The 26,755-nt window shown below is 39.4% G+C and overlaps 1 protein-coding gene and 1 long non-coding RNA gene across 2 annotated transcripts in view; one reads left to right on the forward strand and one right to left on the reverse strand.

Moving 5' to 3' along the window:
• The window catches only part of LOC144271619 (uncharacterized), a 40,150-nt gene extending 27,359 nt beyond the window's left edge, over nucleotides 1–12,791 (forward strand). Inside the window, exon 3 of the long non-coding RNA XR_013347376.1 lies at nucleotides 704–12,791. This is a non-coding gene — a long non-coding RNA (uncharacterized LOC144271619). The remainder of the gene's footprint in view (nucleotides 1–703) is intronic.
• Nucleotides 1–26,755, reverse strand: part of FBN1 (fibrillin 1) — a 217,390-nt gene that overhangs the window by 133,871 nt on the left and 56,764 nt on the right. Inside the window, exon 6 of the mRNA XM_077829074.1 lies at nucleotides 2,207–2,404. Coding sequence (XP_077685200.1) covers nucleotides 2,207–2,404 — 198 coding nt within the window. The remainder of the gene's footprint in view (nucleotides 1–2,206; nucleotides 2,405–26,755) is intronic.

Raw genomic sequence — 26,755 nt, forward strand, 5'->3', positions numbered from 1 at the left:
CTTTGTTTTTAAGAAAATGAAACAGCAAAATTGATGGCAGCTTGTGGGTAGGAAATTAAATGTGAACATTTCAAGGGATCCCCATTTTTTGTCCCCACATCAACCTTAACAAAGCAAGGCTGCACATAAATATTAAGGTGCAAAAGTCTGGCTAGACTGTGACTTTCAGCAATGGCTGCACTGGAAAGTGGAAGGGAGGAGGAGCAAAGCAGCAGTACGAGGTCTTGGAGGTCTCAGAGAATTCTTCTGGGAGCTGCATGGTAGTACAAGTTGGGCCCTGAGCTCCACCATCTGTGGGAGCATTCAGAATGGTCTTCCCACCCTTGCACTTGTACTACCGTGCAGCTCCCAGATAAATTCTCTATGAGAATGCCAGTGGAACTTGTGCTTGTAAATTACTTAAACACTTGAACATCTTCTCCTCCATCTTTGATTCCCCTGATTTCTAAGTGTTTAAAACCTCAACCATGACACTTTATTAACTTAACTTTCTGCATTTTTAAAATATGCCAGATAGACAGACAAAGAGCAGATTTGAACAGTGGGCAACAATTTTGTATTTTGTATTTATTTATATTTTATATCTTAAATGTGTGTCCATTTGTCTTACTGACTCTCAGACATCACGGGCTTGTTCTTTCTTCAGAGAACCTATGGCAACAAGGCTGCATTTTATTGAACCTGCTTTCATTTTACTATTTAGATCAAATATAGATGTGAAATAACATCCACTAAGACTGAAGACATTTAAGTTATCTGATTTAAAGAGACTGGATGTCATACAACTGCATGAAGAATAAAGATAACATATAGTTCCATACCTGGTCTGTTAAAAGTATGGACACAGGAGAACAGATCAACTGGAAGTACAAGTCAAACCTACAGAGCCAAAACTGGATTGTCATTGCACGTAGCTGCGTGCTAAGAAACATGCAGTGTGAAGAAGCAGCCTTGTTCTGGACCATACAAACCGTCAGAGGTCGCTCTGCAGCATTCCCGTGACAGGAACAATGGAGAGGTGTAACAAGGCATAGCCTAAGAGCTGAGGGGCATGGGTCAAACATTTAGGTACATACAGTCCCTGACCTGTCAATGACTTCAACACTCAACCCTCTACACAATTTCTCCCTGCTCCTTCACAGGGAGAGAGGACTGTGCCTTAGGATGGCTGAGGTCAGAATATGGGCACATGTATCCTAGAAAAGCAGCATTAACATATGTCCATCTAGAGGTATATCAGGCCTGTTTCAGGTACCAGACAGGACTTGACGAGTGGTACAAGATGTCTAAATGTTTTAATGCAATGGAATGCTTTGAAGTTCTTCACAGGAATTTCATAATTAAATAAAATTAGAAATAGATTTATAATCTTTATCTTCTCTATTCTCACAATACAAAATATGTTAGAAAGGTCTAAATGAACAAGTCCCAAAGATACAGTCCTGGGAATTTATAATCCACACCAGTTCAGTACATGGCTGCCCCTGTTAACTTTCTCCTATTTCCTGCCAGACATCCAGACAATAAAAGAATTTGTACAGCTGGAAGTATTAGAATAAAAGCCAAAAAAGCAGTGTAAGGACTTTCTAGGGTGAGGCATGCTCAAAAAGAAGCAAGCAACATCTGGGTGGATTTTACAATTTGAACTAAATGCAAATGTATTTCCAAAATTGTTTAAAATGTACAATAGGGCATTTTAATTTGGGCATTTTAAACGGCACGGCATGCAGTTTTCTCCAGGTCAGATGAATGTAGCTCAAAAGGCGAGACATACAAAATGAACCTAATGCCAACAAACTGAAGTAAAAAAAAAAAAAATTAAGATAAGCAGAGAGAACATCCTCCTCACAGGTTTGATTTTCTGTCTGTCTATCTCGAGTACAGTTTGAAACAGAACAAACCCCTTCTCAAAGTGGCAGTGTGTGTATAGAGAAACACCACTATCCAGTCAAACGAAGGAGCTGCTGGCGGTGAAAAATTCATTAAGAACCTGGCTGCTCTCTCACATGACCTAAGTTACTAATGCACTTACTTGAACATCATACACTTAGTGAACCATAAAGTAATGTATCTGACATCATTTTTCATTCTTCCCATGTACAGCAGAGAATGGCTTAGGACAGGTTATACAAAGCAATGTAACTCAATCAAGATTAAGCCATTAATAATTTTAGCAGCTCTTGGTGAAGCTTTGCATCTAGCTTACCTTGACAGGCTCCCGTGCGAATATTTGGAATGAAACCCCGGCGGCAGGGATGAGGCTGAGCTGGACACATTTCACAGGGGTGGCCCCATGCTCTCCCAACTGTTGCACAGCAAAGGGTTTTTGTACAGACTATTCCAGTGAGCTGTCCCTGGCACATCTGATTGGTTACCAGTGTGAAGCATGGGCCAGTCCTATAATCTGAACCAAAGAAAGGAAAGACATTACATAACTCATAATAAAGCAGAGCTGGGTAAATAATTCGCAACTAATAATTTACCCCATAAAAATCCCAAAAAAACCCTCTTTCCAACATAGTGATTATCCATGAGCACATAATTTCTCTCAAGTTTATTTTTAATTGTCAATATATTTGAATACGAAATAAACATCTCTGTGGATTGATCACGATTACTTTACCATGAATATCTGATATTCAAGATGCTCCAAGTCTCCTCATAATTTTCAGGACTAAATGTAAGCCCTGTTTCTTTGGCTTAGCTTTCTTACCATTGCTCTTTATAGAGCCCACATGTGTTTGGGTGAGAGGTAGAAGTGAGAAGAAGAAAAATAATTCCACTACTTTTTAAGGTATTCCAGCACATGAGGAGGAGTGAGAGTTTTGTTCTTTTCTTTTATTTAACGGGAGATGCTCAGATATTATCATGATGAGGCATACCTCTGTAAAATGGTAGACACTCAAACTTATTTGTAACTGGTCAGATAAGTCAGATGGTATTGTTCGCTCCTTAAGGGGACGCATCTTTGCATGGGTACGTTTAAAATCAGTCTCCAGAGTTATTCACCAATGCAGCTAAGCAGGTCCCATTCTGTAAATGGCTGTGTCAGTAAAATTCAACCCCACAAATGTTCACAGAAAGCCAACATTATAATGCACATGATCATGGCTGAAGCTAGTTCAGTTACAAATTTGATTGAATATTTGTGTGCCTTTTTTGCTTAATGCATGCCTTTATTTCAGATGGCCTCAGAAGGAAAAACCCTCCTTAAGCTGAATGACTCCCACAGTTTGGGGAAGTTAAGCTCTAGATTTGGATCCACTTTGCAGCTTGGGATCATATCTAATAACAACATCAATGAGGTCTTTTCATCAAACTGAATGAAGTTTGTTTTAATATTTAGCACAGTACTTAAAATTACACTGATAAAAGAGGTTCTGTTTGTTTCCACAACTGTTGTTTTTAAACAGGTCTCAGGGGTATGTAGTCTACATGAAGTTTATTAAGCATAATTTTCACGGTTACACAGACATGTTCCATACCAAGCATATGGGTAAACTTTGCCTACAGCTGGACTGAAGGCATGTCTACTTTGATTTATTTATGGTAGAACAGGCCATTTATCCAACAGACAGAATTAAACTGGGATGTTAATAAAATATTAGTAGCCTTTATTTTGTTCCATTCTCCCACGGCAACAACAAAATAGCAACACCAGTTCCTGCTGTCTCCGGGACATGCCAGACTCCACTCGTCAAATAAAATTTTCATCTTTTTACAGAAGATTTATCACTCCCCGCTTCCCCCCCTCACCTTTGAATGGAAAAATCTGGAGGCCAATAAAAAGGATTAGTAAAAAGATTAATTTGGATGCTCATGTTAACATGTGTTCACAGAGAAACCCATGCGTTTTTCAGCCCCGGTTTCTCATAGAAGGGCCTGATCCAATGCCCTGAGGTCAATAAGACTCTTATCACTAACATCAGTCGGCTTTGGATCAGATCCTAATAATATATGCTGATACAGTACAAGGTGAATGCTAGGGGAAAAAAGGTGAAATGAGTTCCACTCAAAATATTAGAAGAAACTGTAATTGTAGAACAAGTAAAGACATTATAAAATCACAGATATGTAGGGCTAGAAGGGACCTCAAAAGGCCATCTAGTCTAGGCCCATCCCCATGCAGAGGCCGGACAAAGTATACCTAACACATACAAACTTATGTGTGTCCCCCCCGCTCGCCTGCTGGTAATAGCTCACCTTATCTGATCACTCTCATTACAGTGTGTATGGTAACACCCACTGTTTCATGTTCTCTGTGTATATATATCTCCCCACTGTATTTTCCACTGAATGCATCCAATGAAGTGAGCTGTAGCTCACGAAAGCTTATGCTCAAATAAATTTGTTAGTCTCTAAGGTGCCACAAGTACTCCTTTTCTTTTTGTGAATACAGACTAACATGGCTGCTACTCTGAAACCTATACTTATATCACTCACACTATTTACATTCCTTTAAAATAACATGTTTCGCTTTGTAAATCATGCTGATTTCAAGAGGTTATAAATCCTGGGCATTCTTCTACAAGAACTCAGCTCTCACCGACTTGGGTCTTGATCCCACAAACTCTTCCTCACATTCCATCCGAGCTCAAGTCAAGTCAATGCAGCTACTTCAATGAGCAAAGGGTCTGCATGATCAAGCCCTTAGTTAGGATTTGAGAGTAAAGCTAGTTGAAAAATGCCAGGTAAAAAATAAGAAAAAAATTCAAAAGTTTTCATTGAAAATTTTCACTTAAATTTTTGAAAAATCTGACCCTTTTTATAAGCTGCTTGAAAAACAGAAGAAAAAAACCACCCTTTTTAAATTAAATTTATTTTAATTTTGCAAACATTTGCTGTTGAAAACACAAACATTTTCACCTAACTCTAGTTGATGGGACTCAGCACTTCACTACAGATGCTCACCAGATTGTTGGATAGGGCCTTATTCATTTCATGGGCATTCCACAATTGTATACATTCTTTCATGTATCTACTAGTTATTTGCATAAGCCAGTTCCAATGACAGTTTGTTTCAGAGCATGCCTGCCCTGTAGCACTCCCTCCTGACCTAGTGTGGTGTCATAGACACTCGTTGCCTTAGTTTCCCTTCTCTCAGGGCCCCTTAAGAATTCCACCCCATCCAAGTGGGTATAAGATGTAGAACCCCAGCAGGGGTATTGTTTTATTAAATTCAAATAAACCTGAAATAAAATCTCTCCCCTTGAGTTCAGGGGGTTGTACAGTCCCATTTTTTGGAGGGGCCTGCACTTCTCTGGGAGTGACTTTCCCTTAGGAGAGCTTCTCTTTGTGTAAGCACCTACCTGCAACTGAGTCTTGATAGCCTTTTATCAGGCTCCGGTGCTCGTTCTTCCATTAACTGCCTATATAGGCTCAATCTCCTTAAATGAGCTTGTCATAGGTTCAGGCTTGCCTTAAAGGGAGTTCATAAAAGGATGGCAACTGTAACAGCACTTGTGCTTTCAGACATTGTTACAAAAAGAATACTGAAATCAATGGAGTTAGGCCAATTTACATGAGCTGCAGATCTGGCCCATTACGTCACAGGGAAGGAATGAGGTTGTGTTGCAATGGGTTTCTCCTGCTCTGACTACAGCACCTAGACAATTGTATGTATTTCTTTAAAAGATTCCTTGTGTTCATCAAGCCACCACATTGGCTTCTGAAATACGTACCGTTGACAGACTTGGACCAAAATGCAGCACCGTGATAAATATTGATAATTGGTCCAAGTACAGACTGGATGGCATTGCCCAATGCGACTCGGAGCATTAGGCCATCTGCAACAACTACAACACCTGGATATGAATTACCCTGGGTCTTTAAGTGCTCATATAACATTATTCTTGATGTCTGCAAGTACAGTTTGTCTTTCTTAAACGTAAACGTATTGTTTAAAAGTAAATTTTAAATGACTGGAGCATTGATTTTAAAATTCAAATCAGTCTAAGGACTAGAGGTGAAATCCTGCTTGCCTTACTCACAGGAGTTACCATCCTTAAGTTGACAGGAATGCTCATGCAGAGACTTTGCCCCAGCCTTAGAGGACAATGGTTCAAACTAAGGGCCTCATCCTGCATTATACTTGATGACAGTCCATGTAGATGTGTGGATAGTTTCAGGAATGGCTGATAGCTAAAGCCGCCAGACCCGCCCCCAATTTTATGTTAGGACCACTGATTTAAAAACCATCTGTACAAACAAAGACCCCTTTTCCACATTGGCACTCTGATTATAAAGTACTAGAGCCCTTCAAAATCAATATACAATTTCACAAGGAAATACAGCCACTGATGTTCATTGGAGTCACATGTATCTAAATGCACATGAACGGCTTTGAAAATTACCTTTATATTTTAGCTGAAGATGAGACCAAGACGACTAAGTCATACTAAAGAAGTAGACTGGGAGAAGGAGTTTGCTTTTGTCCATTGTGAAGCAGGGTGGAGAAAGAAGAGGATTGTACACATTAGAGCACTAGGTAGAAAAAGGAAGTCTACAAAGGTCAGAGTAAATGAAATATTCCATGTACTACTACAGCTAGCCAATGATCAAGAACTGTCAAATCAATCTCACCAAGCATACAAGGAAACATGTCAAAAGAGAAGGAGTTATTTAACACTTGGAATCTGGACAGTGAATAATTTGTTACAAAAGTATCAAAAGAAGGAAGAAAACACCTACTGATTTCCATGTTACAGTGTCACCAACCCAGGTTTCTGAAACAACGCAAGGAGGATCAAGGAGAAAAACAAAATAATGGAAGAGGAAGGAACAATATCAGGAAATATCTTCAATATACTATTACAGCATACAGGGAGAAATTTCTATTTTTGCCTTTCACATCAATGGTATTTGTAGCCTATATTCATCCTGTCCTTTACAGGAACTTGGCGTTTTTCAACTGAATTCACCCTAAAAGGGCCAGGACTTTGATCAGAACTCTAGTTACTAGTGAAAGGATGAGCATTTAATTTACTAGATAATTAAAATGCTGCGAACAGTAATATGACGGTAGGTGCTACATGAGAGAGAGTTTAATTTTTTTGTTCTAGTCCCCTTCTCCCTGGAACGGCAGAGGCCGAGTGTGCTATAGCTACACATCCAGTTCTGTGGAAGAGGGAAGTATTTGCATTGCTCAAGAGTATCCCCATCAATTGAAAAGAAAAGTTGATGGATTCCAAAAGGAATTTCATCCAGTCCTTGTCTAGAAGTATGTGGCGGCATCATTTATTTTGGTGGAGAGAAAGGGAACACAAGCCAAAAGGTTGGATAGGAAAGAAAGGGAACACAAGAGAATCCCTAGAAATCTAGAAGGGATTCCAAACAATGCAGGACAGTTTTGATCTGACTGAGTAAAAAAAAAATTCTATACTGTACCTCAACTGTCCAACACACAAAGTTGGAATTTACTACTTTGGGTCAAATTTTCAAGAGGCCTCAACCCAGTTTCATATCTTGGGCCTGCAACTTTGTAAGCACAAATTCAGGGCATGCAAATTCAGGGCATGCAAATTAGCTGTGTCTCTAAAATCACAGCAACAAATTTAGAGACTACTTTTGAAAACTGAATCTTTATTGGGAGGTGGGAGTACACCGAGTATTTTATTTTTCAAAGAATTAATACTAAAAATATCCTTCTGTCTATTATCTAACTATCATGGAAAATACTACATTTACCTAGACTGGTACAAAGAAGATTCATGACATGATAGAATTCCCAAAGTTGCGACCTGATCCTGCAGTGCTTACCCAGGCTAAAAAACTCCCATTAACTTAGCTGATGTTACAAAGCTGTAACTACATAATTATGCTATCACATACTGTTAAAGAGCTTGAAACCAATGACCACATAGTATTTACTACAGCATTCACATTGCTGCTATCTGTTACAGTTGTGATTCTTTGGCAAAACATTCTTTCTTGATAGGGTTGGAAAGTTTAGATTCTAAAGCAAAAAGTATTACCTTGGATTATTTAGAGTCTCTTCCCTCAATTTTAAGCCACAAAAGACTTCCAGGCCCATGATTACTTCTGAGACAAGTACAGATGCTTTAACAAACATCTTATGTTTATATGTTACTTTTAAATTGTTTTTAACACCTGTAACAATATAACATGAGTCCTCTTTTAATCTTCTATTTGTGTATATCTGTGATGATTTGAAGATGAGATCATGATGGTCTTGATTGTAGCAAAGATTCCAGATCAGATGCAAACTTTAAATAAGATCACCATCAAATACATCGGTGCTGCAATCTAGAAATGGGATGGAATCAAAACTTTGAATCCATATGTTGAGGGTCTTCAAAATCCAATCACAGATACAGATCTTGATTTTGCAAATGAATCCTGGTCTTTTTAGTGGACCAAAGCAAAACTTCGCATCTGTAAACCTCTGAGCTTTGGGACATTCAAAATGTGCCCATGGAACATTCAAAATTTGTGGCTTGAGCCCATCTCTACTGTAAACTCTAGTGAGAATCACTAGCACAAAAAGTGGGAATGTGCTAATAAAGTTTCGGATGACACAAAGCTGGGAGGTATTGCCAATACAGAGAAAGACCAGGATATCATACAGCAAGATCTGGATGACCTTGTAAACTGGAGTAATAGTAATAGGATGAAATTTAATAGTGAAAAGTGCAAGGTCATGCATTTAGGGATTAATAACAGAAAATTTTGTTATAAACTGGGTAAGCATCACTTGGAAGTAACAGAGGAGAAGGACCTCGGAGTATTGGTTGATCACAGGATGACTATGAGCCGCCAATGTGATATGGCCATGAAAAAAGCTAATGCGGCCTTGGGATGCATCAGGCGAGGTATTTCCAGTAGAGATAAGGAGATGTTAGTACCGTTATACAAGGCACTGGTGAGATCTCATTTGGAATATTGTGTGCAGTTCTAGCCTCCCATGTTTAAGAAGGATGAATTCAAACTAGAACAGGTACAGAGAAGGGCTACTAGGATTATCCGAGGAATGGAAAACCTGTCTTATGAAAGGAGACTCAAAGAGCTTGGCTTGTTTAGCCTAACCAAAAGAAGGCTGAGGGGATATATGATTTCTCTCCATAAATATATCAGAGGGATAAATACCAGGGAGGGAGAGGAATTATTTAAGCTCAGTACCAATGTGGACACAAGAACAAATGGATATAAACTGGCCACAAGGAAGTTTAGATTTGAAATTAGATGAAGGTTTCTAACCATCAGAGGAGTGAAGTTCTGGAACAGCCTTCCAAGGGGAGCAGTGGGGGCGAAAAACATATCTGGCTTCAAGGCTAAGCTTGATAAGTTTATGGAAGAGATGGTATGATGGGATAGGCTAATTTTGGCAATTAATTGATCTTTGACTATTAGCAGTAAATATGCCCAATGGCCTGTGATGGGATGTTAGATAGGGTGGGATCTGAGTTACTACAGAGAATTCTTTCCTGGCTGCCTGGCTGGTGAATCTTGCCCACATGCTCAGGGTTTAGCTGATCGCCATATTTGGGGTCAAGAAGGAATTTTCCTCCAGGGCAGATTGGCAGAGGCCCTGCGGTTTTTTTTTTTGCCTGCCTCTGCAGCGTGGGGCACAGGTCACTTGCTGGAGAATTCTCTGCACCTTGAAGTCTTTAAACCATGATTTGACGACTTCAATAGCTCAGACATAGACTAGGGGTTTGTTACAGGAGTGGGTGGCTGAGATTCTGTGGCCTGCATTGTGCAGGAGGTCAGACTAGACCATCATAATGGTCCCTTCTCACCTTAAAGTCTATGGAAATCTATCAATCACTGGATATCTCAGTAAGAACACTGATTTATGACAGCAAGAGAAAAGATCACTGAAAAAAGTACTTAACTTGACTCTTCCTACTGAAAGATCTCAGCTAAATGCTCATGCCAAGATAAATCTAACCCTGGTGACCTTGCAAGCACACAATGCTTCCTGTAATGAATTAATTAGCATCAGAAATGCAGCAGCACAGAAGTAGCATTTCTGGCAAATTAATTTTAGAGAACTACACGTATTCTGTAAGAACGAACACCAGTCTGTAAACAATCTCGTGTGGCAAGGCCTATGATGTGGGGCAATATATTTACTCTAATTAAAACAGATGCTACTGACACCCCACAAAGAATGGAACCTACAAGAAGGTTTCTCTGGGTGGTTGTAATTGCCTCTAACAGTAAAAACATGGGGCCAAATTCTGCTACTCTTGTTCAGACAAAGCTCCCAAAGAACTCAACGGGAAGTAAAGATCGTAGGATTTGGCCCAAAGATTGTAGGAATGGGCAATATATGCATTCCACAATCAATAATATTGTTCTGAAGAATCCATATTTTATCTATTTTGTTGTTTGTGACTCTGCTGTCAAGAAGATGCAAATATTAAATCCATTGGTTTATTGAACGGTTCACTCTAACAGATGATGTTAAGGTTACATACAGAGTAGAGACCCACTCTATTTCCACTTGCTCTTAACTTAGAGGGAAATTACTCTGTGGTGGTGAAACCTTACAAATAAAATATAGGTGGTTTCTTATTTTCTCTTTTCTTTTTCTTGAAAAAACCAAGAAAATTAAATGCAAATAACTATATGGATGTGATTTTTCTCTCAAAACCAGTATAAAGCATTAATAACTCCACCTAACCATAGAAGCTTACTTGGAAAAAATATTGAGTTTGCCCCATAAACTGCAGTATTCATGTTCCAAACTGTTGTTTTGTGTATTAATATTGTAGTTTATATAGAGCACGGGGCAAGTGTTATACAGAAGCATAACCATTTGCCACAGCAGAGTGTGTGTCAATAGTCTATCGACACACAGCTCCCTTATGCATACACCAATACCTTACTATTACACATCTGTTGGGGCTAATTTCTTAACTGACTTACTTTTCGAGAAGTCTTGAACTGAGCAGCCACCTGCTATGAGTATATATTTGTGCTGAGCAGGCCTTCAAGACCAATAAAACTTAGAATACTAGTTGCCTCACTTTCACTTTTAATATACACTTACCTCCCACCAACTACAATATTAACAGAGAAACACTGTTTCAGCTACCCCATGTTCCACAGTATTTCAGTCACTGCTGTCTCCTTCCTGAACTCAAAGAGCAACAGAACTGCATGTAAGGAACAAAATGACGTAAATTCATCCATCAGTCTCCAATTATTTCGAATCCAAACCGTTATAAAAGTTATAAACAAAAGGAGGAGCTATGTATTTATACATGACAGAGACGGTCACAACATGCCTCTTTCCAGAAGGCAATGTGTGTGCTATGACCAAAACAAGATTAGACTTCATTCTACAAATTACTATGAGGCCAAGAACTGATGGAAAAGTGACAGAAGACTGAGCATAGTAGTAAACTGGAACATAACTGTGGACAGTTAAAGAAAACAAAGGTTAGGAGTTGGGCCTCAAATTTGCAGTGCTCTTGAGTCTCTCAGAGTGCTCCTAAATATCTCAGACATGCTCAAGGTCCTATGGTAGAGGAGGGAGATCTTGTATTTTTTTTTAAACGAATATTACACACACACACACACACACACACACACACACACACACACACCCCTCACAAAAAAACCCAAATAATGCATTCTAATGTATTTCACTGCAGTAGAGAGGTGGGGAAGGCAACTACACTGTGTTCCTGCTTCCCTTACACAATGTCCCTGTCAGTTGCTTGTATGCTACCACTGTATATAGCACTTTTAACTTGGTTATGTGACTCACCTAACTTCACAGACTGAGTCAGCAAGCAGACCTAAGACTCAAGAGTTCCTGCCTTTCATCATCTAGCCTGCTATTTTGCATAAAGTTGTCCCTTTAATAGTGTATCAAACTATGTGACAAGTTTCAACCAATCAGACCCAGAGCACCCAATTACAAGGGTTCTCCCTTCACAGGTGACACTGAAATTCTGCTACTTGATAACTGCATCCAACCACAATACTCCTTTTTCAACATGGGCCATTTCCTCAAAAAAATATTCACTGTTTAACACTCACACTCTCCGGCATACACTCATCCTAGCCAAACCCTAAAATGTATCATTACTGGAAAATCCATGGTAGAGGCAGCAGGGGGCTTTCATGAGAACAGAAAAACAACAACATTTTGTAAATATTTGTAACACTATTTCTTAGTATGCTTAGCTGCCTCTCATTATTTTCCTTAGTCATGTAATAGGAATAATGATCATGATGTTGGCACTCACAGTACTTGCAATAAGCTGCTTTTGCTGTTATTATATTGCTCTGTTTAACTTCAGCATTTAATCAGCCACAAAAGTTGTTTACTGCTTCATATACTGCAGCACCACAAATGTCATCCCATAATTTATAACTTCAGTGACCCCATTTCCCCATGTCTCCCCCACCTTTGCTTGTTGCTCCTACTGTAGTCATATACTGCCTTGCTGGCACAGTTTAACCTAAATTTATTTTCCATTCTGTAAGCTTCTTCAAAAATCCATCTTTGCAAGATGATCTTTTTAACATGTCTATCTAGCAAATGCTATCTAGTACTCCTGGGTAGTGGTTAAAGAACAGGACTTTTAAATAATAGTTTATTATCCACATAAGCCTAACTCTATCTTTTATCAGCTGCATTTGATGTACAGAACAAATCAGGCTGACCATTTAAAAAAGTATTTTGGCAATCCATGTTCAAGAGCAAATACACAACTCTCTTCATGCCAGTTTTGTTCTTGCAACTGACCCACTTCTCAAAGTCTGTCACTGAAAAGTAAAGTAATAAAATAAAAAATAATATTCAAAAATTATTATAGAATTTGAGTGATTTGTTGCACACATTTTAATCCAACATGCAGACTAAGCATTTCACCAAAATCAAGGCTTTAGCTCTGTTGGTCCCAATTATGTGCAGCAGTAGTCCAAAATACAGAAAATTGTTACCACATTTTATTCTTTTTCATGATGAAGAAAACAGTAAGTAATGCAACTAAACGGAGAACTTTGCATTTCTGAATAATCAGTTACCTGACACATTCTTCCCCTCACCCCCATTTCCTGTAAATCCTGAAAAGGAATGCTCTGTTGTAGCTTTTCATTTTTTCAATTCTTCTCAAAAGATTATAACAATAATGAAATAAAATTCAAACTGATTTTTTCTCTCCTCCCTTTTGCAAAGAATAAAAATTTTGGTGACATATTTACTGTCGAGCCCGGATGATTATAAAGGAGAATGGGTTCAATTTAAATAGTCTGGAAGTTCCACTTAAAAAGAACAAGTTGGCTGCAGTTATTACTTCTTTTTAAAAAGAGTTCTTAAGAAGTGCCACGTTATAGAAACTCTCCTAACTCACCACAGATATTAACTATTAAACAGCAAGGTAAAGACAACACTAGTAGACTAACTTTTTGGGTCTGTTTTTCTATTTGGCTCCAAAGGATACTGACTAGAAAATAGTTTTGACTATCCAAAAGCAGTGCAACCTGTGTAAGAAAAATAGATCCTAATGAGCTAGAGTAGATTAAATAGAGCAATCTCTGAGTGCAGGGAGGGAGGGAAAGAGGAGAGGAAATGCTCTTACAAAGACAATATAACACCCAGAACTGAAAGGGATACGTCTGTGATTTCTTTAAAAAAGGTGTGGGGTAATTTTTGTAAAAAAAAAAAAACCCGAGAATGTTCTCTTCGTTTCTTTTTTTAAATATAAATATTCCTCAGCAGTGTGGTGAAGCCAAATGCAACTGTAGTGTGCTGGGATGAGACCCAGTCCAGAAATAAAATGGATTACAAAGAAAAGGGGGAGGTGAGACAAAGGGAACTGGCCAGTTTCAACGTCCAAGCTAAGTGAAATGCAAAGAGTGAACGCACAATGGAAATGGTGGGAAAGAAATTAGAATATGTATTTCAGATTGGATAATTTAAAGTAATAGCAATAAATGTGGTAAAGAAGTTTTTTGATAAGTGTATGCTTGCATTTGTCATAAATGTAAAGGGAACGGTAAACCCCTTTAAAATCCCTCCTGGCCAGAGGAAAAATCCTCTCACCCGCAAAGGGTTAAGAAGCTAAAGGTAACCTCTCTGGCACCTGACCAAAATGATCAATGGGGAGACAAGATACTTTCAAAAGCTGGGAGGAGGGAGAGAAACAAAGGGTCTGCGTCTGTCTGTATGCTGCTTTTGCCGGGGATAGAACAGGAATGGAGTCTTAGAACTTTTAGTAAGTAATCTAGCTAGGTATGTGTTAGATTATGATTTCCTTAAATGGCTGAGAAAAGAACTGTGCTGAACAGAATGACTATTCCTGTCTGTGTACCTTTTTTGTAACTTAAGGTTTTGCCTAGAGAGATTCTCTATGTTTTGAATCTAATTACCCTGTAAGGTATCTACCATCCTGATTTTACAGAGGTGATTCCTTTACTTCTATTAAAAGTCTTCTTGTAAGAAAACTGAATGCTTTTTCATTGTTCTCAGATCCAAGGGTTTGGGTCTGTGGTCACCTGTGCAAATTGGTGAGGATTTTTACCAAACCTTCCCCAGGAAGTGGGGGGCAAGTGTTGGGAGGATTTTGGGGGGGAAAGACATGTCCAAACTACGTTTCCCAGTAAACCCAGTTAAAGTTTGGTGGTGGCAGTGGAAATCCAGGGTCAAAGGATAAAATTAATTTGTACCTTGGGGAAGTTTTAACCTAAGCTGGTGAAAGTAAGCTTAGGAGGTTTTCATGCAGGTCCCCACATCTGTACCCTAGAATTCAGAGTGGGGGAGGAACCTTGACAGCTTTATATATAATCGCTTTTGTGATCCTCTCTCATAGTGCAGGATTTCTAGACTTCTGGCAGTTCCTTAATGAGATCAGAGCAATCACCAATCTCTTCCTACCCCATTCTAATGGCTGCCAAAAAAGCAGTTGGCTTGGGAGGAGAAAGTCTCTCCCTCTTTACCATAACAAAATGGAATCAGCACTCATGGGAAATCATGGCTATGGAAAAGTTTCCCCTATGCAGAAATAATAAGCATGCAGAGTGTACTGGAATGTGGACTCTCTCTGACACACAACACACACTCACCCGTCCAACTCTGTTCTGCCAGGCACTTGTACAGATTTTCACGTTAAAAATCTAAGCATTTCAGAAAAGTTTGATTAGTCACAGATCTGATCTGCTGTAAAATTAAAGTCCTTCATTACTCAATTTATTCAATTATCAGTGCCAATAAGCAATAAACTATCACTATTTTTTGCATAAGGTAGTGGAAACTTATATAATTCTGTGCAGTAACTGGTTGGCTAAATGCACCAAAAACACTATTTGGAGACAATAATAAATAATATACAAATATGCTATTTCATCTTCACAGTGTGACCTTGATCATGGTTTTATATCCACATTGCACTTTGCATACCAAAAGATCTCAGAGCGTCTTATAAATTTAAACTGATATATAAACAGATCACGTCAGACACCAATATGGTGCATTCAACTCAGCAGCTAACAGCACTCAGCAGCACTGCACGACCCTTTGTGTCATGGGACCAGATTCTGACCTCATTTACAGTGCTGCAAATATGGAGTAACTTTGACATCAATGGAGTTATTCTGTATTTACATTGATATAACTTAGATCAATCTGGTTCATGTTTAGCCATCAAGGTGGCGTTCATTTTAGCATGTATTTTAACAAGGAATGCCTGTAGTAATGATACTCTAATTAGACTGAATAACTCTGATTACACCATCACTGAGATTTGATGGGAAAAGTGTACAACAGGCATGAGAATAAATCAGGTCTCCATTACATACGGTAATTAGGAAACAGCTACTTTTCTCCTTGTAGGCATAGGAGCTGATCCACCTGCATAACATTGTAACCTATAACCATTTGGGGTTTAATTCAGGCTCAGTCATAGTTGCTGAGATTCCACTAAAAACTGGAAGCTGCCTATGAAACACCGCCAATTCCAACTTACTAATATTTGGTTAGAAAAAACTAACCTCGGATACAATTGGAAAGTGGTAATGTTGCTTTGGAAGGATCCTAACAGCCATTCATTTCTTGGTCATGCATAGCAGCCATAGTGGATGCAGTTCAGGGAACATTCTGCTCGTGAAGTTCTATTGTGTGTGCAGGTGTTCCAAATACAGCGAACAGCTCAAGTCTGTGTGACTGATGCTGCAGCATTGCTCTGTGGGATGTTCATCACCCCAGGGACAATGAAACTAACTGATTTCAACTCACAACAACATCATCACCTTTATATTAAAGCTACAAAATCCAATTTTTCTAAGGAATAAGCCAAAAATAAACAAAAAGAAAAGGAGTACTTGTGGCACCTTAGAGACTAACCAATTTATTTGAGCATGAGCTTTCGTGAGCTACAGCTCACTTCACCGGAGCTGTAGCTCACGAAAGCTCATGCTCAAATAAATTGGTTAGTCTCTAAGGTGCCACAAGTACTCCTTTTCTTTTTGCAAATACAGACTAACACGGCTGTTACTCTGAAACCAAAAATAAACATCAGTCAAAATAGAAACCAAAACCTGGAATCCTTAGCCATAGGCCATTACCAAGTTTAAGGTCAAATTCTGCCTTTATATGCATGCTGGGCGGGAGATCTTACTGAACTTCCCAGTAGGCAACTTAATGAAGATCACCGTTATTCAATATTTGTTAAACTTGACATATTGGTTAAAGTAGAATCGTAGGTCTTCCTTTTTCATGCATACCGACTATGGCAGACCTATTGTTGCTATTCAGTATGTAAAAATAATTCCACATTCTCAGCATATTGTTTAACATTTCCTGAATGTTGTATAACATCTGTGATGATGTAATTTGCTTTTCCTTAGTCTTCCTGCAAGCTATGTGTACATTACTCTAATGTAACAGGTACTGCAAAACTATTATTTATCTAGGTTTCAGAGTAACAGCCGTGTTAGTCTGTATTCGCAAAAAGAAAAGGAGTACTTGTGGCACCTTAGAGACTAACCAATTTATTTGAGCATTCAAAAAAAACCAAAAACACACACACACACAAAAACCCCAACCCCAATTCTTCTATCACTTGGTGGGAGTTTCTAAGATTCCATTTGTCCCGTGCTTGGTGCCAGTACAAGCCACTAAGTCTTGGAAGGGGGTCGTTCCCATGGGAAGCCTACAACATACATTGTTACCTGCCAAAATTCAATTTCCTCACTAAAATTAATTGCTGTAAACAAATGACTGATATAGACACAAATTTTCAAACATCTCTACTAATTTGAGGCATGTCAGTTTCTAAAGTGCTCAGCTTTAGAAGTCTATGGTGAAATTCTGGCCTCAGTAAAGTCAATGAGAGTTTGTTGCCAAGACAATCATTTACGTAACACCGCTACATCCTCATTTTCAGAGATGCTTAGCACCTTCCACCCCATTTGAAGTCAATGGGAGCTGCCGCTGCTCAACACTTATGACAACCCATCCCTATGGGTGAAACCCTGGCTCCACTGAAGTCAAAGGCAGAACTCTGAGTGATTTTAATGGGACAGAACTTCATGCTCAGTGACTACAGTTCTGCATCCAAAACAGAACCCCTGCAAAGTTAGGAGCTCTTTTGAAAATCAGGCCCATATTGGCTTAATCATAAATGACATGGTCCAATTGTATTTTACTAATGATCTGCTCCTGGGGAAGTGTCAAAAGCTTGGAAATCTTAATTTATACCAAGTGGTCCACTGCATGATTTGCTGTTTAGTTCTGGAAGCTTCCTAGCTAGTTATTTTGAAGATTCCCCTTGCAAAAAAATACAGGCTTCTCTCACCTCCACACTGTGTAAATCCCAAAGCTCCTTCAAAGTGGAACTTTTTATTTGTTGCCAGGACAATCATTTAAATATGTCAATGTAAATATGTAAAACATCTGGATCTAATGGAGTCAAGCAGTTGATCCAGAACAGTGGTGCTCCCAGAATCCATGTCAATGGGAACTAATAAATAGGAACATTTTCTCAGAGGGGAGAGGAGAGAAGGGGAGGGGAACAGAGGGCTCAAGCAGGCTGTCAGCAGAAATTCAATTACTACACTGACATGAACATGTAGTTCTGTTCATTCCTTGCGTGCTTACACAGAATACTGTTGCTGCCACACAAAACAGCATGAGATCCTTCTTGATTGCGAATGGAGAGCATATATGAAAGGGAGACTGTGCTGTGTTTCCTTCCCCCTTTACTAGTTGGGGGGGGGCAAGTGACTAAAGCAAAAGCTTTGATTTTATTATATACTTTGCTATATACTATATATTTTATGCTATAGTATATAGTACTGTTTATTTTATAGTACAGTATATACTATACTATATATTTTACTATGATACTGTGGGTATAAATAGAATTCAATCTCACTTTAGTGTTCATACCTGGCATTGGAGAGAATATCTCAAATGTAGGCCTACGTGTTGGAAACCTCGCTAAATCTCAACGTGGGAGTTCCTAACACTCAAGTAGAGTGGGGTTGACCTGCCTCCCCTTTCTCTCTCTCTCTCTCTCTCTCTCTCTCTTTCTCCAGGGTAACATAACTGAGTGTAATGTACTACTTCACCAGGCATGATGCATCATGGTTAATTTATCATGAGAAATGAGCCGTGGCTGGAATTTATAATATGAACATTACTGAAAGCCATGGAGTGTGTGGGGGGTGATGGTGGTGGTCATGAGAGTGTATTTAAAATACATAATACTTAATATCATTTCAAATTTGTCATAGTTAAATGCATTATTTATGGCCTACTGCTAAACTTTTTATAGATAAAAGAAGTTTGGGAAATTTTATGAACTGCATAGCATACTCTTGCTAACAGGTAAAAACAGATGCAGGAACTGAGGTCCAGATGCCTGTCAAATGTACATGTATCATGTGATAGTTTTACCAAGCACTGTACATAATAGGCTGGAAATTGCTTACTGACTGAATCATTAGAGAGGAAGGATGCTCCTCAGTTTAAGACAGAAGGCTGGGACTCAGGAGACCTGAATTCAGTTCCTAGCTCTGCTACAGATTTCTTGTGTGTCACTGGAGAAGTGACAATTTTCTGTGCTTCAGTCTCCCACCTGTAAAGTGGAGTTAACAGTACTTCCTTTATAGACACACAATCCGTGAGTTCTGCCTAATGAGACTGTAATCGCTTCGGGGCAAAGATCTAGTATATGTTTGTACAGCCCTTGGCACAATAGGGCTCAGAGCTCATTTGAGACCTCGTGGCACAACTGTAATATAAATAATAAATAAGAACTTTCATGTAACATTTTTTCATGCTAACATCCTCTAACTTTCTATGCACAGTTGGTCATCAGCTTCTAGTCAAAATCCATAGGAATTATTTCTTGAGATTTTCTGTGTTGTACAAGCGTACCGGCAATAGAACACATTCCTCAGAGGAATTCATGTGCAATCAATTAGATAGTCTAATTAATTTTCCAACTCAATAAGTTGCATGAACAATTTTTACACAAAAATGTACCTCATCTGAGCATTTGCGAAAAGGCAATCCACAAGCCTCAGAATCTGTCTTTTGGCAGCTGGACAAGGGGTGTTCACTCACAGTAACACACTGCCATGTGGCAGCAATGCCCTCTCAGGAGGGATTCATATTTCTGACATGAGAGGTGGCTTAACACATCAGGAAGAAAGAAGAGGGTTTTTTTTCCCCAATACAGACAATGTTTGAGAGAGTTGCCCTAAAAGGACCCCTTAGGGCTGATCTATCAATCAGTACTGATAATACTTACGTAGCTTTCAGCCGGACGGAAAGTGACATGCTATGCAGCAGCTAATAAGGGGCTCAATCATGCAGTTCTTAATTAGGCAACATTTCCACTGAAGTCAGTGGGAGCTTTTGGCTGAGTACGGAGTGCAAGATTGAGCTTGAAATACATGAGAAATACTCTATGAAATGCAGCACCTCATCTTACTTGGGAACTTCTTTTTTAAATACCAGGTTCTTCAGCAAACTTCTATTTAGCTGCCATGATATTTGCCTGTACTTCCTTTCCCATCATTGTGATCACTAAAAAAAATTCTTATTCCACACTGACATAATGAAGTGTTTGTGAGACCACAATTGCAATTGTAATGTCTGAAACAGTGGGCTGAAGCATTTCTAAAGGAATCCTGCAGGAGACAATTGCCAATTATAGAAGAGAAAAGCTGTTATTTGATACGCAGATTTCTTGGTAGACAACAATGATGGGTATGAAGATACAGAAGAATTATGTGACACTTTAATAGGGTTTCTATCAGATGTATTACTGTAAGATTTGCTTGAGTGTAGACTGGGCTCATAAATCCGTGAAGTTCAGGAAAGAGAGGCATATACCAAGGGCGAATCTCCACAAGCCACCAAAATAAAACCCTCAAAAACATTCTTAGATGGTGTTTTAGTAAAAATATAATTTCCTCTGTTTTAACGAAAGTGGTTGCTAGGTTAGGCTCCCCAGGCAGTGCCCCCAATGCACTGGGATGAATGGAACAAATTTGAGGAAAAGGGGGAAAACAGGAGAGAAAAGGGGTTAGAGAACAGGTGTGAGGGAAACAGGGACAAACAGCCAACAAAGAAAGAGAGAGCATAGGAAAGAAGGATGTAGCAAGGGAGAAAGGATCAAAGTGAATATAACAGGTGGGGAGGCAAACAAGAAGGTGGTGAGGGGAGCAAGAGGAGAGACAAACTATGGGAGTGAGGAGACGCATGGGGAGGAAGAGATGGGGAAAGAAGAAAGGAAGAGATGGGTCAGCCAGCCATGAGGGGCCAGCCAACCAGGAGAGGGAAGCTTGCCAGCAAAGGCCAGCCAACCAGCTAGTTAAAAGGGAGGCATAGCCAGGAGCAGCCAGCCAAACAAAGCCAGCTAGGAAGAGAATCTGAATACCAAGCTGACCCCAACAAATCTTGGTTCCACCCTGGGAGTGGGGTGCCTTGCCTTAATGGATGTGATTTTTAAGGAAAGGAAGGGTCAAAAGCAAAGTTCTGTTCATATTCTGTCCAGCAGAAAGGTATCGGCTTAAGAAATGCATGAGAATATAAAAGCACTGTGATGAGTAGATCATTAACATAATACACTAGACTGTCTCATCTGGCTATTTTCTCTGACATATTATGTACTAGCTAGCACTAGGCGACCACATATGAATAAACAAAGTTACATAAATTGCAGCTATTAACCTCATATTTTCCAAAAGGACCATTTCCCATCTGTAGGCAGTTGATTTCCACATTCTTTTTGGCCTGTTCTCCTCAAACTGATGTGGTCCAAATGTTTTGCCCTGATATTATTCTCATACTTGATTGTCAGACAATAGGGAAAACAAATGCTTCACCAGATGAAATAAGAGTTAAAGGGTTGCAAACTACATCAGGAATGGCTTAATCCAGCTGCAGAGATGACATATGCCATACGTGACATAACCCCCACCCACCCACCTCACACACACAAAGTGCAGTAAATTGGCAAATGAAAATAAACCTGAAGTCAGTGAGAATCTATTACTTCAACAGGCTTTGAATCAAGCCCATGGTGTTTAATAGTTGGGAACCTGTTCCAGCCAAATCCAACTCTCCCAACCTCTCAGCCAATACAGATTCACATTCCAAAGCAGTGGACATTATGCCTATTAGGGGCCAATTTCTGTCTGGGATTTAAGGCAAAGGAACCATTAAGCTACATGAGAGTACAGGAGCTTCCCATAATTGTTGGGAAGAGAGTGGAGAAAATGGAAAACAGGATGGGGTTAACCAGTGATAAACCAGACCTCTTCAAATTGAAGTGTTAAGGAGAGTAAGCTTATAGAGTGCAGTACAGTGTATACAGTTCCTCTGCGGGAGCTCTGGCATCAGCCTGAAATGCAAGGTTTAGTAGTTATGGTGCCAATTCAAACTTGGTACTTAAAAAAAAAAATTCACTATAAGTTTGGAAGTAAGTTTTTGGTTTTAATTTGTAACTGAATGGGAACATTTAGGGATCTAGATGGCTACTGATACACACACATCAGCCCCAGAAATGTTAATGGCAGAACAGACTATTTTCATAGAATCATAGAATATCAGGGTTGGAAGGGAGTTCCGGAGGTCATCTAGTCCAACCCGCTGCTCAAAGCAGGACCGATCCCCAATTAAATCATCCCAGCCAGGGCTTTGTCAAGCCTGACCTTAAAAACTTCTAAGGAAGGAGATTCCACCACCTCCCTAGGTAACCCATTCCAGTGTTTCACCATCCTCCTAGTGAAAAAGTTTTTCCTAATATCCAACCTAAATCTCCCCAACTGCAACTTGAGACCATTAGTCCTTGTTCTGTCATCTGCTACCACAGAGAACAGTCTAGAGCCATCCTCTTTGGAACCCCCTTTCAGGTAGTTGAAAGCAGGTATCAAATCCCTCCTCATTCTTCTCTTCCGTAGACTAAACATCCCCAGTTCCCTCAGCCTCTCCTCATAACTCACGTGTTCCAGTCCCCTAATCATTTTTGTCGCCCTCTGCTGGACTGTTTCCAATTTTTCCACATCCTTCTTGTAGTGTGGGGCCCAAAACTGGACACAGTACTCCAGATGAGGCCTCACCAGTGTCGAATAGAGGGGAATGATCACATCCCTCGATCTGCTGGCAATGCCCCTACTTATACATCCCAAAATGCCATTGGCCTTCTTGGCAACAAGGGCACTCCGTTGACTCATATCCAGCTTCTCGTCCACTGTAACCCCTAGGTCCTTTTCTGCAGAACTGCTGCCGAGCCATTCGGTCCCTAGTCTGTAACGGTGCATGGGATTCTTCTGTCCTAAGTGCAGGACTCTGCACTTGTCCTTGTTGAACCTCATCAGATTTCTTTTGGCCCAATCCTCCAATTTGTCTAGGTCCCTCTCTATCCCATCCCTACCCTCCAGCGTATCTACCTCTCCTCCCAGTTTAGTGTCATCTGCAAAGTTTAGTGTTATCCACACCACCCTCCAGATCATTTATGAAGATATTGAACAAAACCGGCCCCAGGACCGACCCTTGGAGCATTCCACTTGATACCGGCTGCCAACTAGACATGCAGCCATTGATCACTACCCGATGAGCCCGACAATCTAGCCAGCTTTCTATCCACCTTATAGTCCATTCATCCAGCCCATACTACTTTAACTTACTGGCAAGAATACTGTGGGAGACAGTGTCAAAAGCTTTGCTAAAGTCAAGGAACAACACGTCCACTGCTTTCCCTTCATCCACAGAGCCAGCTATCTCATCATAGAAGGCAATTACATGAGTCAGGCATGACTTGCCCTTGTTGAATCCATGCTGACTGTTCCTGATCACTTTCCTCTCCTCTAAGTGCTTCAGAATTGATTCCTTGAGGACCTGCTCCATGATTTTTCCACAGACTGAGGTGAGACTGACTGGCCTGTAGTTCAGTATTTTGACTGATACTGAAAGTTACAGCTGCATTCACACCAATATTGTGGGAAAAGTGGGGCTTTAAAAAGCAAAGCAAAACAAAAACATCCCATAAAACAATAGAAAGCCCGTAATTTGGGATACTTCAGGGGCAGAGAAAACTTCCTCCTAATGATCACAGTTATTTTGCATTCTGTCCAAAAGGCAAGTTCCCAGAAAGTATGCCATTTCTCCATATCATTCCTGTTAGGGGGCGCTTGGGTTAGGAACAGCCATGAACCCTTACTTTAATAATTAAGCTTCACTTTTCATGCCGTACTTCTGATAGATAAATTGGAATTAGAAAAATGTTTTTAAAGCATTAAATTGTTTAGTGTTATAAAATAAAATCAGCTTGATGTGGTTAGACTGCCCTTAAACACAGCTTTTATTAGTGTGTGAATATACTGTAAGCCTAAATTACAAAGATAATGTAGTTTAGCCCACATGTTTAAAATGAGAACCACCAGACTGGAACTCTCACTTGGCAAGAAGACTGCTTTGACACCCCTCCCCCGCTCCAATTCACTTAATTAGGAATGAGAAATTGAATCAGTATCTTTTAAATAGCTAATTAAAACCCTGTTCATACAATGATCTTGTTGGTTTTTCACATAAATCTTCATGCTTCTGTTTTCAGGAAAGTAAAATACAGCATGCATGTTGCATGTCTGGAACCAAATACTGCTCATGGCTGGATGCATGGGATCCCACTGACATCAACGGGTGCCCTGTATTTTTAGAATGTCCTTATGTGTAGGATGACCAGATGTCCCGATTTTATAGGGACAGTCCGATTTTTGGGTCTTTTTCTTATATAGGCTCCTATTACCCCCCACCCCCGTCCCGATTTTTCACGCTTGCTGTCTGGTCACCCTACCTATGTGCAGTTGCAAACCAGGTTCAGGTTTGATTACTAAAAGATGCAGTGCCCTCACTGAAAAAAGAACTCAGGACTTTTCCATACACCAAAGTCAGGGACTGATCCAAAGCTCACTGAACTTAATAGAAAAATGTAATGGGATCAGGCTCCTAGTAAGAAATGCGTACATTCCCTTTGTAAAGTTAATGGGCTATCTGCTTTTCATTGGTAGCATTGTTTGCGGTACACATGCACAAGCTGCGTTCTTACATTTCTATATGTGACCTCTAATGCAAACATGAACATCCCAACAACACCTATTTCTAAAGCATACACATAACACGAAAAAGACATGGTTTTCAAATGCAGGGTACTAAGCCCAAAATAAAGAGTAGACGGCATTATCGGCTATAACAGTAGCATACCCACTTAGTTTGCCATCATTTTAATACAGTATCTTTCCCTACCCATAATCACTAATTTATTACAAGACCTAAATCCCCCTGACCAGGTAATGACAATCCCCATCTGGCACCCTGAACCTACACAAAAAAAGAGAATCTTCTTTGCTAAAAGTGATTTCATATTTGTAATTGAACATGTCTTACATGTATCCAAAATGCCTGTGCCTATTCACAGAACAAGGTGCCTCCAACTCCCTTACACCCCTCACTGGAGTCGGCTGACATAAGCATCCAGGCTTCATTTCCCCTGACAGTACAGAATTTCTGTATCTGAGTCTCAAAAAAAACTAAGTGCACATGTGTTCTCATATACGACCAATTCCTTTGTGAAATGCATGTAGAATTTATCCTCTGGATATGACAAAATGAAGAGTTGTGGAATAAATGCAAGCCAGGCCCGTGGGGCTTGGGCACCATTTTTCAAATGACAAATCATTATTTCTTTTGGTATTCACTGTTATTGTGTTAATCACCTTGAATTCTTTTGTGATTTCTTTGAATGCACATGCCTAGGAACTCAATTTTACTTAACATTATTTAATGCAGAGCTGGTATACGAATATTTTTACAAGATTACGCATTTATTTATGAAGAGAGGACTAAAAGCTTCATATGTGTAAACACCTTACCATTTATTTGAATGTGTTCATGGGGACTAAAAGTAGTACCATTAAAGGGAAACTAGATAGTCATGAAGATATAGTGGTACTAACAGGAACACCCCAATAAGGCCACATTCATGAGCCTGGCACTGAAGGAGTTAAAGTCAACTCCTGTCTTCTGAGCAAATCAAAACACCTCAGGTGAAATCCTGCTTCTCACCCCTCTCTGAAGTCAAAGACAAAACTCCTATTGGCTTCATTGGGGCCAGACTATCGCTCCTGGTATGTTTAGAAGACAGCTGAACCTTTATAACAGCAGAAATACTTCACATCAGTTTAACAAAGAGAAATGTATTCCAGTCTGGGACTGATGTGAACAGCAATAATATATGCTGAGGAAAATTGTTATTATTTCTATTCAAAATTCTAAACAGCTGTTTTCAAGGCAGATTAAAAGATTTTTCAGCATTTGGACACGACGCAAGAGCTTTATCTAATACATACTTTGCATTTGAGTCTTTGTTGAATTAGAAATTTAATAGAGCAGCTGAGTATTTTAAAATCTTTTGGAAGACGTAAAAAAGGGATGTGAACTCTAGCACACCCTGTAAAACATAAATTTCTTACCAAAAGAATATGTTATTCATGTGCACTGTACATTAGGTCAATTATTACTCACTTTCTTTGGAGAACCACCAAGTGTCTCCACCCTTTATAACAGAGCACACTGTAATCAACTGTAATAAGAAGAGCAGAATCATTCTCACACACATTGGTGGCTTTGGTCTTACCCCCAAGAAGTTTAATCAAGAGTCTACAATTGAATTTGACATAATTTTTACAATTTTTTTAAAAATAAATTAATTAATTTATTAGAAATAGTAAAAATTCAGAGGATTTTTTTTAACTGGCCTCAAATTTAAACAATCCAGTTATTCAATGACAAATTATATAAACACCTCTTCTACTACACTTCTTTAGTTTCCACTAACCTAATTTACCCTCTCATCTTCCTTTCAGACAGCAGCCATAATAAGAAGTACTTTTTCTTTCCTATACGGATGTCAGCAAATAGCTGAAACATTGGTGCTAGATTCAAGGTGGGTTTCTAAAAACATAACTCCCTGGACTGTATTTGGAACTAATTTTGCTCCGTTAATTTAGTACATCAGTTTTCCTCCATGTAGCCATGTCTTATTAGGTTGCTGTTGGAACAAGGAGGAAAAAACGATGGGACTATTTCATCAGACCATGGTAGCATGAGACAGAAAGCATGCCCCCTCACTTTGTCCACTCTGTCTCATGCCAAGAGAAGTATTTCACATGATTTAGATAACCACACAGGTTAACTACCCAGCTAGGTAGCTTGCAGAGGCTTTCATCTTTTATTGCTTATGCTTGTGTCCAAATAATGTTTTTT

This window comes from Eretmochelys imbricata, chromosome 10 (genome assembly GCF_965152235.1).
Source record: "Eretmochelys imbricata isolate rEreImb1 chromosome 10, rEreImb1.hap1, whole genome shotgun sequence".
Lineage (NCBI taxonomy): Eukaryota > Metazoa > Chordata > Testudines > Cheloniidae > Eretmochelys > Eretmochelys imbricata.